Raw genomic sequence first — 17,156 nt, forward strand, 5'->3', positions numbered from 1 at the left:
TTACTTGTGAGTACAATAAACAAATTTGTACAATTTATTATGCGCGTTCTAAATAGTTTTACAGCTATACGACACAGAACGCTTGTATGAGTGAGCTATATGACGAAGTAGTAATCAGACCATTACCATGTTAATAAAAACAGTCAAATGGTCTTTAATCACTAATTTCTCTTCGTTTGAAAAAACACGTTGTATTAGTTTACTATAAAGTTGTTGATCATTATCCTAAATATAATGTGGCACCGACTTTATATTATATCTGCAATTATTGTGTAGCATGCATAGTTACTTATACATGCATTTAGTACATGTATATGTTTATAAATAATGATATCGCCTGTACTATATGAATTTTGAACCACAACTTATAATTATAGAAGAAAATATAAGCAATAAAATATTGTAAACAATCAAAAATGTCAGTAAACATTCACCTAATATGTGTGTTCTACATTTCAAATTCATTTTTATAAATCAACTTATTTTCACCTTATTATTTTCTAATAAACTTTTATACGCCTAATTTTATTATACAAAATCTTGCAAAACAGATAGATGAAGAATAAGATATTTTTGTTATGTATAATTATTGAAGGAATTAGTTTTGTCATATTTTAGATACTATAAATATTTAGTAATGATCCAATTGATTAATGTCAATCAAATAGATTCATTACACATATATTATTTAGACCATTTCAACAGTAGCTATGTTACATCATAATTATAGTTACTTTATATCCTTCTGTGAACAAGGCAGTTCATTATATATATATATATCACTGGTAATTTACCACCAGTTTGGAATAGTTACAAGAAATAGGAAATTATAAATTCTAGTCCAAAACCCATTGCACAGAATAAGTTTGACAGAAGTTCATTTGTTAAAGGAAATAAAAATTCACACAGGTCTAATAAATATGTCCTACTTTTATATACTTATCTCTACCTTGAGTTTCAATCTCTACATGTACTGGCACAGATCATTTTTGTTACACTGCACTATTTAACTGCCAATTTTGCACTTCCACTCGTTTATAGTTACAGTTTTGATTGCTTATTTTCCCTCCGAAAATTTTTCCCTCAAACTTTTTATTTTATGAACAAAATATGTTTCTAATGACTCTGCACACTTGAAAAATGGTGACTCTTTTGGATTGTAATATCGACAATTGTCAAATATTTTGGTCATATCTCCAATAAATTCACTTAGCTTCTTGTAGGATCTATCATTTATTCTTAACTCTATTGTTTGTAGATCTGAAAATAGTGTAATATATACAAATAAAAAAATATATATATACACACACATTTATATTAATATTTTAATATTATATGTGTGTTGTATTAAATTTTATTAATACTTATTTTCAAAAAGTACAAATACATACCCATGGGTTCCTTTATAACTTTATAATAATCTGGAGCTTCATTTGGATCTACTGGTTCCATAAAAGGCCATGCACTTTTATGTGCCTAATTATAAGTTTACAAATAAGATTTTTGTTAAAATGGAGCATACATTTCAAAATATCAATATAGATAAAAGATAAGAAAAGAGTAAGATTTAAATCAATAGATTGTATACCTGTATTTGTTTAATTAGTTTTTTCAGTAAATCCAAATCCTTGGCATTGAGATTTTTCATGTTCGCAAAATTAACAGATGAATTACGTTGACAATTTGGACATACATATTCATCAATATTATCTGCTTCTGATTGAAGAATACCAACGCATCTTCCATGGAACCAGTCTTGACATTTATCGCAGCAAATGTAAAACCTATTGAAAATAAGAATTAATTTTATATATGAATAATCCAAAAAGAATTAATAAGTATGTATAACAGTAATTTAACATTTCTTTAATTCTTTTTAATTTTTAATAATTTAAAAAAATGATTACTTACTGAGATTCATCATAAGGTTGCTTACATAAGCAGTATAGTTCCTGTGTATCTCGTGCATGTCTACATTCTGTACAAACAAACTCTGAAAGAGATTTGCTCATTTCTTCAGTGATACCTACACAGTCTCCATGGAACCAATTATTACACAAGTCACATCCCACATAGAACCTTTATAATGAATAAATGAATTAAATTTGGCACAATTATATATATACATAACGAGCAAATAAGTGCACGTACTATGCGAACGTCCTTTCGCACATACACACACGCACGCGTATACGTAGAGAGAGAGAGAGAGAGGGAGAGAGGGAGGGGGAGAGAGAGAGTGCTTACTTTGTTTCATCATAAGGTGTCCTGCATAGACAATATAACTTTTCTTTTTTAATTCTACTTGGAGTTGCAGTAGATGACGCACTAGGTGATGTGTTGCTATTTGCTTGTGCCTTATGTTTTTTTGGTCTTCCACCTCGATTAGGTGGACTTACTTGTGCTATTTGAGCATTTGCTTTACGTTTTGCACTTCCTACTTTAACTTCATCCTGTTTATGTCTTTCTGCCTTTGTTCTCGTTGCTAATTCTACTGATAGATCCTTCTACAATTATAGTTTGTATAATGATAATAAAAATATCATATACATGTACTTTCTGATATTAACTAATAAGATTAGAACATACCTGAATATCTATTTGTAATTCTTTTTCAAGTAAAGCTCTTTTCTTAAGTATATCTTTTTTGAGAAGTTCTTTATGTCGAAACAATAAAACTTGCATTCTTGAATGAACCTGCTGTTTCCTTCTTTGTTCTTGGTTATCTTTTAATTTTATAATTCGATTTTTAGATATAGATTCATTTTCTGATTGTTCATTTAATTTCTGTATTCTATCATTACACAAAATAAATAGATGATAATTAGTTAAAAATAACAAATATTATTACGATTGTTTCTAATATTATACAATTTTAAAATACTATATAAAAAAATTATAATAATTATATTAACTATTCCGCTTACTTTGGAATTTCACGATTTTCTTGTTTTGGTGCTGATTTCTTTTTGGGAGTTTCTGCCCAATCAGTATCTTTTTCATTTGTTATTAACTGTATATTTGAAGTTGTAGTTACTGGTGGAATGTTGGAGGGTGCGGGTCTTTTGCGAGATGGGGCACGTGGAGTTGTTACAATAGGTGTACTGTGGGTTTGATTGCTAGTTACCGAACTCTCTATTCCTCCTTTCATTTGTTTTTCTTGATATCTTTGTAACTGTAATAACTTCTCTTCTATTTCTGGATTAAGATTTTCTTGTTTCAATGCATTTTTTATTGCTAAAAAAAAGTAATAGAATAAAATTAAATTATATCAATATTATTGCATAAATTTCAGATATTAAGTTTCTTTTTGATAACTTCAAATATATAATCCATACTTTGTTGTATATAATCTGGCGTAAGAATAAATTTATTAGTTGAAGAGTCATCTTTTACAGATTGTGATGGTTGCTGACCATTAACCACGTTTACTTTTTGAGATTCTTCTGTTACAATATTATTCGCACGACCAACTTGTTGTACAACCACTTTTGGCTTTTCAGGAGAATTTGGTACTGATGCTTGTGGAAGTTCTGGTATAGATTCTATATCAGTTTGAGGCTCTAGAACACAAATGTAAATACTGTAACTGCTGTAACTTTCCTTTGTGATATATGTATAAAAAAGAAATTGTTGTACCTGTTGCTGGTGGTGGAGAATCAGTTGGATGTTGTACTTGTTGTTTTGATGTAGGAACAGTAGGTGTACTTGCTGTTGTAGAAGTTTGAGATGTCTGTGCTTGTTGATTGCTTCCTGGTGCAGGTTGAACAGCTAAATAAATTTTTGTAGGACCTAAGACACCTTGCTTTCCTGTAGTTGCTTGAGCTATATATCACAAAAAAAGTATTAAGATTTGTTTTTTCATACTTTCTTTTTTTATGCTTTCGTTTTTATTTTTAGAAAATTATGTATAAGAAATACCTTTTAATAATTGTTGTTTTACTTGCTGTTGCACCATTGCAAGTTGCTGCGGCGTAAAATCGGCTCCTTGCAATCCTTGCAAAACTATTCGCGGTCCTTGCGTTGTTTGTATTACCTGAGCTGTGACACATTTTATGACTGTACCTGGTGGTTGACCTGCTAACAAAGAAGCTTCTATGCTTCCAGGTGGTGGAACGGTAGGAGTTTGATTTGTAGTAGACGTAGTACATGAGGTACTAGTTAGTGAATTAGAAGTAATATTTGCACTTGTTGTTTCAGGTGTTTGTGCTATTGTTGATGTTACTATTTGAGTGGTTTGCAATACTGGAACTATAAAAATACATAGTAAAAATAACATGGTTTTATGAGCGTGTTTGATAAAAGAAAAGTACATACAGATAAGAAGAAAATTACCTTGTTTATTAGATGAAACAGCATTTTTTACTATAATGCTACTATTTGATGAATTTAAATGTACAATTTGATTTCCTGTTGGTGTACTACGAATTACAACTTGATGCCCACCGATTGTTGTTAATTGTGCTTTTCCGGATGCAAGTTGTTGAGCCAAATTAGCATTAGTGACTACTATCTGATTTCCACTTAAAACTTGACTACCCGAAGATATTACCTATATATTAATTCAAATAACACTGGACATTGTAAAGCTTATAAATTCTTATATATAATAAATAAATTTAACAATATATTATTTGATATTTTAATAATCTCATGTGAACTTAAAATAAATTAAAATATATAAAGATAAATACCTGCGCTCCCTGTACAATTTGACCAGTATTAGCAACAACTATTGCACTTTTTGCAGGTTGCGTAGAAGTAACATTTGCTATTGTTACAGTGGAAGATTTCCCAATTTTTTGTACTTGTTGCGACTGTGTTTGTGATTGTTGTGGTGTTGATACTTGTGACAAAGTAGTTACAACTTTAGCTGGACTATTTTTACTAGATGTAGCACCGCTTGATGTGGAGACTTTAGCTGAGCTAGCTGTTACTGTTTTAGTCTAAAATCACATATTTTTACGAATAATTAATAATTTTTAATTCTAATTTGTTGTTATGATCTGTTAAATTATAATATAGGAATACGAAACAAATACCTGTGTAATTGGTGTACTTGAAGTAGTACCAGTAGTATGTGCAATAGTGGTAGTAATAGCTTGTGCTGTATTCAATACATGCAATTTTCCATCTGGCATCTGTACTAATTGTTGACCAGGCATTAATCCACGAACTTGTAATTTACCATCAGGTCCTCTTAAAATTTGTACTCTTTGTTGTATGTGCTGTACAGTACCTGTAGGTGTCCCTGAAATGATACAGATGAAAATATTCATAAATTATAAAAACAACATATTTATAAAATTAAACATTTTAAAAGAAATTTCTTACCTGCTTGACCTGAAACTTTAATTAAAGACTGCTGTTGATTTCCTGATTGGGTTTGAGACGTCTTTGGTAAAATACTTGTAGGACCAGAAACGACCTTTGTTGTTCCATCAGCTGCTATATATTTAGTGAAAATATAGTGATGATTATTATAATAGAATGATTGCAATACATCAAAAATAAGAATAACAATTTTATAAATAACTTACATTTTGCCATATATATACGTCTTGTTCCAATAAATGTTTTATTTTGTGTTGGCGTTGTTAGAAGTGAAGTTAATTGCGACTTACTTCCACTATTCGGACTTGCTGGTATTGCAACTTTGGAAACTAATTTAACTGAACCATCTATAAAAATAAATCAAATAATTATTTTAAACACTATTAATCAATTGTAACTATCGAATAATACTATAACAATACCATGGGTAGAATTTGCTGTAACTTTAACAAGTTGTGTGTTTGAGGAAGAGGAATTAGCTGGGCTTTTAAGAGTTTCCAAAGCTCTTTTCTGTTGATGTGCAGCCCTTTGCATACGTAATTGTTGTTCCATTTTTTCTTTAATTTCTTCAGGAGTTGCTTTACCACTAACAAGTTGATCAATACCAGAATTTGATCCAGCATTTCTGTTTGGACCAACAACAACAGATTGTGGTACACCCGAACGACTCCTAGTAATAATCTGGGCATTAGCCTTCTCTAACCTGAAGAGACACACACCAAGCGAAGTGTTAGTACAAGATGGTGTTAGGCAAGGAAAGGTATTTTCTGATAATATATTTAATTTATTTGATCTCGGCAATATAGCATGCTTTCCATCTAACTATACAAAAAGCAATTTTATGATAAGCAAACTAAAACAAAAATTGCAATTTATCGTAATAAATGCCTTAATCATATAAAAGTTAGTAATTTAAAAAAAAAAAAAAAAGCAATTGTTCTACATCACAAAAGCAGTTTTGTATTTTAATTTTCATTATAATACACAAATAATCGTAAAATATATTGCTAACCTATCACCATATTGTTTGATTTCCCATAGTTCCAATTTATCTTCATCAACCCATTCTTCTGTAACTTGCGGCTCAGTGCTTTGCGGTGATTCTGGTCGTTTCCTCTTCCTTAATCCACTTCTTATAGATGTTACTTCTTTTGAACGAGAAACAAGATAAAATAAAAGAAGATAGAACAAGTAATATATAAACTTATTTGTAAATACCTCTGATTTGTTTTGGAAGTTCTAAGGGTATAACAACTTTTCGACGCAAATATTGTGCTCTATCTAAAAATTGGCCAACGTGACGATGTTTTAGGATCTCTAATGACATAATCTCTGTATCTGTTGTAATTTGATGTTTTCCGTCTGTAGATAATGGCTTTGCTGCCATATCATCCCAACGCAAACATGCCCATAATATTCTTAATTGAAGAGCTGCTGCAGCTAAAGATTTTAAACCAACTGTTCGATATAACCAGCATGTCTTAAATAATGGTCTGGGGCAAGGATACGGCCATACTGATAGGTTTGCCTAAAATTTATAAGAAATAAGATAATCTTTAATTTATTATAAATATTGACATGAAAAAAGTAATATTATTTAGTACTATATATAATATATATAAATCACCACATACACACACCTTAGCCATGTGATGAAAGCCTTGAACTGGTGTTCGTCCACCAACTCTGGCTAATTTTCGTAATTCATGTTGCGGAAGAAGTAAAATACTACGACGTTTATTTTTTGTACAAAATGTTGAACATAAAGGATATTTTACTGGTGTTCGTTTTTTTCTTCTATCAGCTAAAGAAATTGCAACTTTTTTTAAATAAACTTTTCCTTCTGCTGAACTGGCAGTATATATTCTTTCAGTTCCATCAGCATTTAATTCCTTAGTTACTGTACTTCGTTGTACTGTTCTTCCTCTCTTGTTAATAATCGTTGTTTTTGATCCTACATTATTTAAATTACTGAAAAAGTCATATGTTTATTATTTAAGATTTATGCCTTTTTGATACATGCAAGATACATAAAAAAGATATCTTATAATACCTAGTTTTAGTTTCTGATAAAAATGTAGTTGAATTATGAGAAGTAATGCTTTCCTGCATACTTTGTACAATACCATCAACTGTTTTAATCGTTTGCTGAGTAGTAGTTACTGTAGCTGTTGTCACAACATTACTTTTTGTTGTAATTATAGTTTCACTTTTATTCAAATTAGAATCATTTTCTGACCCCTGTAAAAAATTATTCTTGTTATATTATGTGCTATTACAATAACTTTTATTTTGTTAAGTAATATAAATTATTTCATAATGAATCTTCGAAATAAATAAATTAATTACTAAAACATGTAGTAATACATACTTTATGTTCCAATTTTGTTTTTTTAGCACTAGGTGCTGATCCATCTTTGAAGTTTGATGATTTATTTATAGTTACATTTATTGTTTGAAATTCTTCAGTACAGTGAGTTGCTGAAGCAACAGCAGATTCTAAATCTCTTCTGATTGCATCTTTAGCCTCGTCATTTCCATCGGTTTTGTTTAGTGACATGTGAGATGGTACTTGATTATTGTTTAAGGCATTTGCCTTTCGTAATAATGCTATAAGATCACGTTTTAATCTTGCTTTCTGAAGACATATTGGAGAATAACATGTAGATGTTAAACTTTGTGCTGTAATTGCAATTTTTCCTGGCGTAGTTGTCATATTGCAATATTGTGAATAGCAACTTCCATTCTTCCCCAGTTTCATAATATTCGCATATTGTCCTCTAACTTGTTGAATGCGTTTTCCTATTGCATTTAACATTTCTTTTGCTGCTGATGACATTGTTTTATTAACTTGTTGTTTACCAGACAGTATGGATTGTAAAGAACCATCCCCACCATCAGTATCACTTTCATCATTGTTTTCTATATCAACATCAGTGTCACCATCTACTATTTTGTGACTACCTGTTTGCCCTGTAGGTTCCTTGGTTTTCTCCTGTACAAAATATATTTATTTACCTACACATATACGATGCTAAGAAATGATAAATCAAACAAGAACACATATAAAATATAGAAAGAAAAGAGAAAAAATAAACATCATCAAAAAAATACTAACAGATTGTAACAATCTTCTCTCTTCTAGTAATTTTAAATGTGTTCTACGTGCAAGAAAGTCATCAATTCTAGTTTTTTTCCCAATTTTGGGATAATGAAGTCTCCCAGGTGTAGTTAATGCTTTTGTTATGTCAATTTCTTCAAATTCTTTAATCGGTGTAAAAACTTTTTCAATTTTCATGCCAGCTAAAACTTGAGAAAACATAATATTTAATAAATTCATAAATTTATAAATTTATAAATTTATAAATTTATAAAGATAATACATCATTTGATATTTATTATATATATTTGATATTTATTATATATAATACACTTACAGGATAGATTCATTTTAATTTCTTGTTTGATTGCCGTTTGTTCTGTTTTAGGAACTACTACTGGCCCATTTTTATCCACCTCTTGTTTAATTTCTGCATTTTCTTCAGCTTTAACATTTTCCATTTTACATTCTTGCTTAATCTTTTTTGTACTATTATCAGTAGATAATTCCTCCATTGACAAATCATCCGTTTCTTTTTTTACTGTTATTTTATCTATATCATTTTTTTCATCCGAACTTGAACAATATTCTTTAATCAAAAACTCATAAGTAGGAGGATCCAAAGCTAATATTTTTATTCCACCTTGATCTCTAATTTGCACCATAATTTTTTGTGGCCCAATTCTTAAACCTAACTTTCTCATATCACTAAATCTATATCGTCGACTTGCTGACACCCATAACCAACCTCCTTGTCCATGAACTCTATATTCTTCGCCTTTTTGTTTCCATACTTGATGTTTTAAACCTAACGTATATTTAACAAAATTAAATAATCTGTTACGCTCTTCCTCATCCTCTTTTTCTTTCTTTTCTTTTTTATCTTGACGTTTTTTCTCTTCTCGCTCAAGTGCAGTCACCCTTTGCAATTTTACATGTCCAAGTTGGTCATGCCAAACACTAGCAAATACAACTGCTTTTATACATGCTTGTAATACAATGAGTGCTCGCGCAAAATCTCTTGGGTTTATACATGCACCTACTGCAGTAGTCCATGGTTTGCGTAAAAGTGGCCAGTTTGTATGCATAAATGGAGCTTGTATACTGCTTTCAAGTTGAAGAATGGTTTGCCGAAGGGTACTAACTAAAAGAGCGCGAGTTCCTGTTAAGCTTCCAACCCACTTGAATTCTGAAGCTTGTGTAAGAGAAAATTTATGTGACAAGTGGCGCTTCTTATCGCGTTCTTCATTTCGTTGAATTTTATTCAAAGCAATAGGATTAGTGCTATACTGATTAACATATGATTTAAAATTGTTGTCCATTCCCAATTTAAAAAGATGTGTGCCAGAAGCAATCTGGTGTGCTTTTTGTCTTGTCAATCTAGTATTTTCTCCTTCTTCTTTCAAACTCTTATCTAATTTTTCAAGTTCTTCTCTTGACATCGAAGCGGTACTTCGTCGTTTTAAATCATCCATATTAAAAGTACGAGGTTGTAAAGAACCTGTTTTTGATCGTGTTACTATAGTATGTTTCTTACCTAGAAAAGATAAATTCCATTTTATATTTCTATATAATTGCTATAAACTTTTTCTTCAGAAAAGAGGAAAGCAAAACTTACCGTCTTTGCCTATTTTCGAAACATTTTCTTCCCCTTCCACTGTTTCTTCTTCCATCTCCTCAGATGATGATGTAGTATTAGGTTTAACAGTATTACTTGCCACATCAGTATTTAAGGTAGTAGGTACATCATTAGTAGCCCCATCTACTTCAATGTTTTCAGCTATCATCTCTGGTACTTGTGTTGTCACTTGCTCTTCTATTGTCCCCTTATTATCTTGTTCTGTTGTTGCTGCTAGACGTTCTTCTAAAGAATCAGAACCTTCGTGTATCCTGCGTACCATTTCTTCAGCTTCTTGCCTTTGTTTTTCTTTCTTTTCCTCTTCTTCTTTTTCCTGCTTTTCTTGACGTTCTTTTTGCATTTTTTGTATGAGACCTATATTATTATTAAAATGTTTATTATGTTTATGTAATTCATTATGTTATATATGTTAACTATACTATTAATATTATACAAATAATAATGTAAGTAATTATAAAGAGCTTAATATACAATACTCACTATTTTCTACTTCTAAGTACGATTTTTTGTTACCCTTGAATTGATTAGTAATTGATTCTGTAAGTTCCATTTGACGTACAATTTCATCTTTATAATCTGATAATTCACGATAAAGTGCAACTTCCATTTCATTACGATCTAAACAATGCATTAATTCTTCTAATTGTAATGGCGTGCTATAATACCAAACTTCTCCATTTTCACTTTCTCTATAAAATTGTAGTATAGCCATAATGTAGATAACAATATAAAATAACGATTTTGTTACGATTTGTAAAATAGGAATCTTACACAAAAACTCTTCTTGCAAGAAACCAATATTTTCTGCCATGTCTATCAAAACCTAAATGTTCTTGTCTACATAAAGAACCATTTTTTTCAACATCAGGAATGCAATCAGCGACTCCTGTAACTTTGTGAGCTTTACAAGTACTGCATTGCCAATCTTCTGTAGGAACATCTACTAATGGAGGTTCAACACATTCTAAATGAAAAACAGCTGGACAAGTTTCACAGCATAATAAATCTCCAAGACGGTGACATACTCTACAATGGTCATCATAATGCATATTTCCTAAAAAAAATTTAGTTATATTTTCTCTACATTTGTTATATGAAATTTTTATTTTACATGCATTATACAAAAATATTATATATCTCAAATGGAAAATATCAATTATTTATACAAAATTCGAATTATTTTAACGTATTGTTACATTAAATAAGTATATAAATATTAATAAATACTTTAATTCATAATTTCCATTATTACAATTTAAAAAATAGAAACTAATAATTATAACATATCAATTAAAAGTGATAGTAAACTATCAGCATGGTCACAATAAGTGTTATCCTGCTGATTATAATAATATGATTGATTATATCAAAATAAATGATATTGTATCTTGCTAAATCAAATTCTTATTATATAACATAAAATGTATTACTATAATATTTAACATATTATTTATCATACCTTCATGCAATAAATCTTCTCTAACTGGATTCGTTATCAGGAACTGATCTGTTAAAAATTGCAAGACCTTGATTCTGTTTTCAGTAGATGTAAAAGGATATTCAGAAGTTGTTAAAATTTGTAGAACGTTTTGATCAAAACTTTTATCACTTTCAACATAAGATCGTAAAACTTCTGGCCAAGTCATTGAATCAACAAAATACAAGCTCACATTAACAGAATCTTTTTGATCTAATGGACCAAAATGCGTCTGTTGCGAATCTTCTTCTCGTAGAAGTGCTTTGATTAGCATAATATGAATCTCAGCTAATAAATTAGTTTGATCCTCACACATTAAAGCTGCACAAAAGTCTTCGAATCTAAACGAAGAAAGACGCACCAATGTACGAAAATGTCTTAATACCTCATAAATGGAAAGAGATGGCATAACAAGTTCCTTAGGAACCAATAAGTCATCTGAAGATTTTGGTGGCGTAAGAGAAGGAAGTTCTCTATTCTGTAGCCATAACGGCTCTGGACTTGGTGGTCGTTGTTGACTCAAAAGTGTTTTGCGGGGTGTACCACTGGTCGTACTATAACTAGAGAGAGAAAAATCACTATCGCTAGATGGATCAGGTTCTTCCATACTCTCAGAAGAATCTATGTCGCTTTGTAAAGGATCTTCTTCTACTTCACTTTTTTCACTGGATTCATCACCAAAATCAGATCCATAGTGATATTCAGAGTCATGGTAATCCACATTCGGATTGTAACCTCGGCGCTGATATGCACCTGAACTAGAATGACCACCTTTACGCGAGTGCCTATCCCTCGGCCCACGAGATTTTCGATTTCGTGTACTACGTCTACTTTCTTCACTTTCCACTGGTGAAGAGGGTCTTGACGCCGTTGGTGTACTCGGTTGGGAGTTTGGCGTTTCTGAATCCTTGTTTTGCAAATATTTTGGTTTCTTCATAAGGTGATATTGAAACTTTTTGGGCCTTTCCATGACCACCGACTTCGGTGGTCGGCCCCGTCTTTTGGAACCTCTTCCCGTCATTGTCTGTCACCCACTGCCAAAAAAATGGCACTTACTTAACACGTGTTTTGTGAAAAGGCGCGCTTGTAAACAAATACAAATGACACCGCAGCAACGAAATGGAACCCATGTTTGTACTCTGATCTTTGCGCCATTTTTCGGCTACGGTCACGTGACCAAACACAATTTTCTCATTATTAACGTCCCGTTGAAATCTTGTGAAGCCACCCCTCAATACCACCGATCGACAACTATCACTTCTTCCTCTTGATAAAAAAGATTTACCAGCAATAACGACAAAACGAAGTACGGAATAGCTCGCTGACGCGGAATGTAAGGGGAATTTACAACACGGCCTTCTCTAAGAGAGCGCTGCTCCAATTGGTTCATCGAATCGCCGCCATGTCAGTCCTCGAAACGCATCTGCTACAAATATAGCCGAGATCTAAACAAAAACTCGTCGTTTTCCTTTTGACGAAAGACCCTAATATGGCACACGAATTTCTAAAGAAGGCCGATCAATTAAAAGTAAACTATGCATAAGTTTTTCCTCTTTTTCCGCATTCACGCAAAACGTATGCAAGATCCAATCTCTTTCACCGTAACTACAGAAAACCTTATCAAATCAACCATAGGTGGCGACATGCGCGTTCAAAAAAAAAATGCGATTCTAACCGCACTTCCGACGAACCGTCGTCCTCACCTTTATTCAATGTGAGATTGCGATTACGCGTTCGTCAAAATTATATGTTAACCACTGTTAATTAATTTTCTTTTAATACTTTTGATAAAGGAATGACTGATTCACAGACGAGAAAACAGCCGTAACCCGCGAAAGATCTGCCAATCTAACCTTAGTTTAATAGAAGCTTCGACAGAGGACACCACTTTGACCAAATCAATGACCGCTTTAAAAAATGTATATTTAAATATAATGTCTAGTTAAACAATGTAAATTTTCTTTTTTCGAATGCATAAAACATCGTAACGATATATTTGTTCAATAGATCAATTTAAACATTATTTTTATACATATTAAAACAAATATTAACAACCACGCCATCTGTATAGAATAAAACTGAATGGCAAGGAATCATGAAATTTGAATATGTTTCATTTTAATATTTCTTTAATTTTATAGATAAGTTAACTAATAAACAAGTATTATCTGCTTTATACACAATATTAATAAAATGAAGTACTATAATATCTACATATTTGATTCTAGTAGTCAAGCATAGTTATTAAACGAAGAAAAATACAAAGTAAAATATTGTGTAAATGATAATATATATTTCTTATTTCACATTTTAAGAAGATACGAGTTTAGTGCACTAATAATAATATTTGTGACAACGGCTTTAACAAATTTTTTTATCAACGAACTTTGGATAAATACATAAAAAGAAAATCTTTAACTTTTGTGAATTTATTATTTCAAAAATTACTCTCTGCAATACATTATTTGTATAAAATATTGCAGAACATCTCCACGTTAAAAATCTCCTTTTTTTTTAAAGAGATAAGTATATAAGTGGAAAAATGATTTTAGTTAAGCTACAGCAATGCCATCTATGCTTGAAAATATCTGTATAACGGATGTAGTAATACTTGGTACAAGGGCATATAAAGAGAGGAGAGGGGGACAAGGATGGTAAAAAGCAATAGAAACAGATAGAAACAACCAATAAAGATGGCTGTCTAACAAGTTCGAAAAATACGAAACGAGAACAGAAGTGCGATCGATTCGACGAACACGTGTAACGTGATTTTTATATATTCAATATGAGACTGACTGAAAGAAGCAGCGAAACCACGATGTATACAATGAAACCGATCATTTCTTTGCTCGATGTGTCACGTCGTACGAACAGGATATACGAGATGAAAAATATTCACGGAGAATGTGGAAGAGGCGACCATATGGGAACAGGGATCAAGATCGTTGCCGATGTTACAGAGCAGGTTATCGAATTTTTGAAGGTTTCCATCTTTTTCTAGTATCCATTATTGATATAAAATGACATTAAATAACAAGCTGAATTTACCCGTTTACTCGCACGGCGACTGGCCATGGCACGAATCAATGTTTCTTCTTTCTTCGACCTGTCGTGCATGACTCCTCCCAAAATTTCCACGAGTACTGATCACGATCGACCGAGAATATGGTTCTCGAAGCTTGATCGATGTTTGCCCCTCCAATTTTTCGTATAACAGGATCTAATGCGAGTGCCTACTGTGAAAAATAACTCTGCTTCTGGTAACAGTGCAATATAGTGACAATTGTAACAGAAGAATGGCAAGCTTACTAAATTAGAACTGCACTAAAAGCTACAAAAGTACAGTTGTATAACCAAAGATACATAAGAACTAAGAAATGAAACTATATAAATATCAACATAGAAAAATATTAATATAGAATGACATTCAAATGTTAGATTTAAAAAGCAGAGACTTTTTCATTAAAAATAATTATGATAATTGTATAAATACAATTATTATAATACAAAGGACAAAGTTTTTGAAATCTTTTTGGAGTATAGTAGAATAAAAAAATATGTTTTATAGTAACGATAGTCTTTAGACAAGTATATTAGTATAATAGTATATTAACATTTGAGTATACTTATTATAAGTATACGTATTTAGATCTAAAGTGCTATTATATATTCTTTAAAAAATATAAGATAATATTAATTTATAATTCAGCATATATTAAAATTCTTGATTGTGGCATCGTACTTATACTTAAATAATAGAACTAAATGTATATGTATCTCAAATATCATGATTATTTGCAGAATCCATTACCAGAATATGCTTTATTAGAAGCTAGACAAGAAAAAATTTTAGCTCAATTAGCAGAACTTAAGAAACAGGTATCTACTCTTTGCGATCTTTTAAAACATACAAATCATGTAAAGTTGCCAGCAGATTACGTTAGGAAGGTAAATAATTATTAACTCGTAATTTTATATATTCTTTTAAATAATAATGCCTTATTATTTTATAAAATTATCAACAGGAAAATAATATGCTTTCTGGCGTACATTATGAACTTAAATCAATCAATGTTAATTTAATAGTAAATGTAAATCCAAAGAAACCACCATACTCCATATTAGCACTTCCAAAAGTTTGGAATGATATTAATATAAAATTGCAGTCATATGTTCATTCAAGTGTCATTGGAACTGTACCTCAGATATATATCTGTGATATAAATCCACCTAAGCCAAATGTAATAAATTTATTCCTCATATGGAAAGAAGGTAAATTAAATAATAATAATGTTAATAAATGAATATATTTTTATGCAAAATTCAATTAACATGAATTTTTATCATATTAATTTTACAGTTGAGGATCTCGAATTTGTCACTGGATTATATAATTATTCTTTATTTGGTGAAGTTAACTTTTTAAGATATATAAGTAGGGTATTGAATACAGATAATTTTGACAATTGTTTAGATCCTGTGCAAGCAAACGTACTTGATACTGTACTTGATTATTGCTATTGTCTACAAATAGAAAAATCATTAAAAAAGCAGCAATTGATATTGCAACTTATTACAAAAAAATTAGGAACAAATAAATGGTTTGGAAAAAATGAACCAAATATTGTTGATATTGCTGTATGGTCTGTAATTAAACAAATTTCTGTACAAAATCTACCATCAAGTCTTAAAAAATGGATTAATACTTGTGAAAAAGTTTTCAAATAAATGCATTATTTGTACAATATATAATATGCATTTCTTTAAAATTACATTTAACATTTCATTTGTATTTTTTAATTTTGTTGTATATTATACTGCTATTATAGATATGTCATTTTTATACCTTATATATTTAAATTATAAAATAAAAATAGGAGTAATATTTATATCATCAATTCTTTTAAATTTGTGTAATTTTTTAATGAAAGATACATCATTTTCTAAATAGATTAATTATAAAATTAAAATAAGACTTTAAAAAAACTATAAAGTTTGTTGGCAGTGATGAAAGTTCCTTTTCTATTTTAATAATTTTTAATTTATCTTTTTCTAATATAATAATTTTAATAATATTATAAAAGTACAAAAATTATATTAATTGGAAAGTGGAAATAAGAAAGAGAAAATTCTTTGTCATCAAGAGTTTTATAAATAAAATACATATTAATAAATGGAATATAATGCATTGTACAAAAGGATAAAAAAGTACTTACAAGTATTTATGATTAAATTATTAGTATTATTATTACAGATAATACTGCTTTATCTAGTTCTTCCAAAATCTTATCAAAGCATATCATTTCATACATAAATCACTATATTTAATAGGCACAATAATCATAATGTAGTAGTGTACATCATATGAAACAAACATGAATCAATATTTGTTGACTTTTATCATAAATAAACATTTTGTTTCGAGTACGTCAATAAGCAGAAAAATAAATGAATGTGAAAAGATAAATTTACAAGACATAAAAGTACGATATGTACTGATCTTGATTTAAAAACATTTAATTAATCAATCTACTGACCAGCAGAGCACTATATATTATCGAAACTTTTATTATTTTTTAATTTTTCCTACAAACTATATACTAATG

General features: G+C 30.2%; 2 protein-coding genes across 6 annotated transcripts; one reads left to right on the forward strand and one right to left on the reverse strand.

Annotated features, from left to right (window-relative positions):
• LOC127067568 (nucleosome-remodeling factor subunit NURF301) lies at positions 1–14,875 on the reverse strand. Of its 4 annotated transcripts, none has more exons than XM_051002650.1 (28): positions 14,599–14,875; positions 11,533–12,584; positions 10,845–11,127; positions 10,554–10,762; positions 10,053–10,427; positions 8,772–9,971; positions 8,453–8,643; positions 7,706–8,329; positions 7,388–7,575; positions 6,975–7,305; positions 6,553–6,862; positions 6,347–6,482; positions 5,757–6,037; positions 5,541–5,681; positions 5,335–5,448; positions 5,043–5,251; positions 4,695–4,946; positions 4,336–4,552; positions 3,922–4,251; positions 3,640–3,825; positions 3,339–3,563; positions 2,928–3,237; positions 2,590–2,794; positions 2,248–2,507; positions 1,912–2,079; positions 1,589–1,784; positions 1,392–1,476; positions 1–1,260 (listed from the first exon to the last, which is right to left on the reverse strand). In XM_051002650.1, the coding sequence occupies exons 2-28, from the start codon at positions 12,569–12,571 to the stop codon at positions 1,058–1,060; spliced, it is 8,268 nt and encodes a 2,755-aa protein (XP_050858607.1). In that variant the 5' UTR covers positions 12,572–12,584; positions 14,599–14,875; the 3' UTR covers positions 1–1,057. The 4 variants fall into 4 exon arrangements, with proteins under 4 accessions (XP_050858607.1, XP_050858615.1, XP_050858631.1 ...); XM_051002658.1 differs by lacking the exon at positions 14,599–14,875 and adding an exon at positions 13,254–13,397; XM_051002674.1 differs by lacking the exon at positions 14,599–14,875 and having other exon boundaries at positions 5,757–6,004; positions 11,533–13,134.
• On the forward strand, positions 14,177–16,302 carry LOC127067620 (probable aminoacyl tRNA synthase complex-interacting multifunctional protein 2). 2 transcript variants are annotated; one of them, XM_051002802.1, is made up of 4 exons: positions 14,177–14,533; positions 15,352–15,498; positions 15,576–15,822; positions 15,911–16,302. In XM_051002802.1, exons 1-4 carry the CDS (start codon positions 14,336–14,338, stop codon positions 16,276–16,278), a joined length of 960 nt encoding a protein of 319 aa, XP_050858759.1. In that variant the 5' UTR covers positions 14,177–14,335; the 3' UTR covers positions 16,279–16,302. The 2 variants fall into 2 exon arrangements, with proteins under 2 accessions (XP_050858759.1, XP_050858763.1); XM_051002806.1 differs by having other exon boundaries at positions 14,177–14,515.
• Positions 16,303–17,156: the final 854 nt, after the last annotated feature.

This window comes from Vespula vulgaris, chromosome 1, assembly GCF_905475345.1.
Source record: "Vespula vulgaris chromosome 1, iyVesVulg1.1, whole genome shotgun sequence".
Taxonomy (NCBI): domain Eukaryota; kingdom Metazoa; phylum Arthropoda; class Insecta; order Hymenoptera; family Vespidae; genus Vespula; species Vespula vulgaris.

What these genes read in the sequence shown, in the direction of transcription:
- LOC127067568 (XM_051002650.1), bottom strand. Translation starts at nt 12,571, where the DNA reads ATGACGGGAAGAGGTTCCAAAAGACGGGGCCGACCACCGAAGTCGGTG. An exon ending in CTTGCAAGAAGAGTTTTTGT is followed by an intron (nt 10,763 to 10,844) that starts GTAAGATTCCTA and finishes ACAATTTTATAG; the next exon opens with AGAAAGTGAAAATGGAGAAG. An exon ending in ATCAAACAATATGGTGATAG is followed by an intron (nt 6,038 to 6,346) that starts GTTAGCAATATA and finishes GTGTCTCTTCAG; the next exon opens with GTTAGAGAAGGCTAATGCCC.
- LOC127067620 (XM_051002802.1), top strand. Translation starts at nt 14,336, where the DNA reads ATGAGACTGACTGAAAGAAGCAGCGAAACCACGATGTATACAATGAAA. An exon ending in CAGCAGATTACGTTAGGAAG is followed by an intron (nt 15,499 to 15,575) that starts GTAAATAATTAT and finishes AATTATCAACAG; the next exon opens with GAAAATAATATGCTTTCTGG. An exon ending in ATTCCTCATATGGAAAGAAG is followed by an intron (nt 15,823 to 15,910) that starts GTAAATTAAATA and finishes TTAATTTTACAG; the next exon opens with TTGAGGATCTCGAATTTGTC.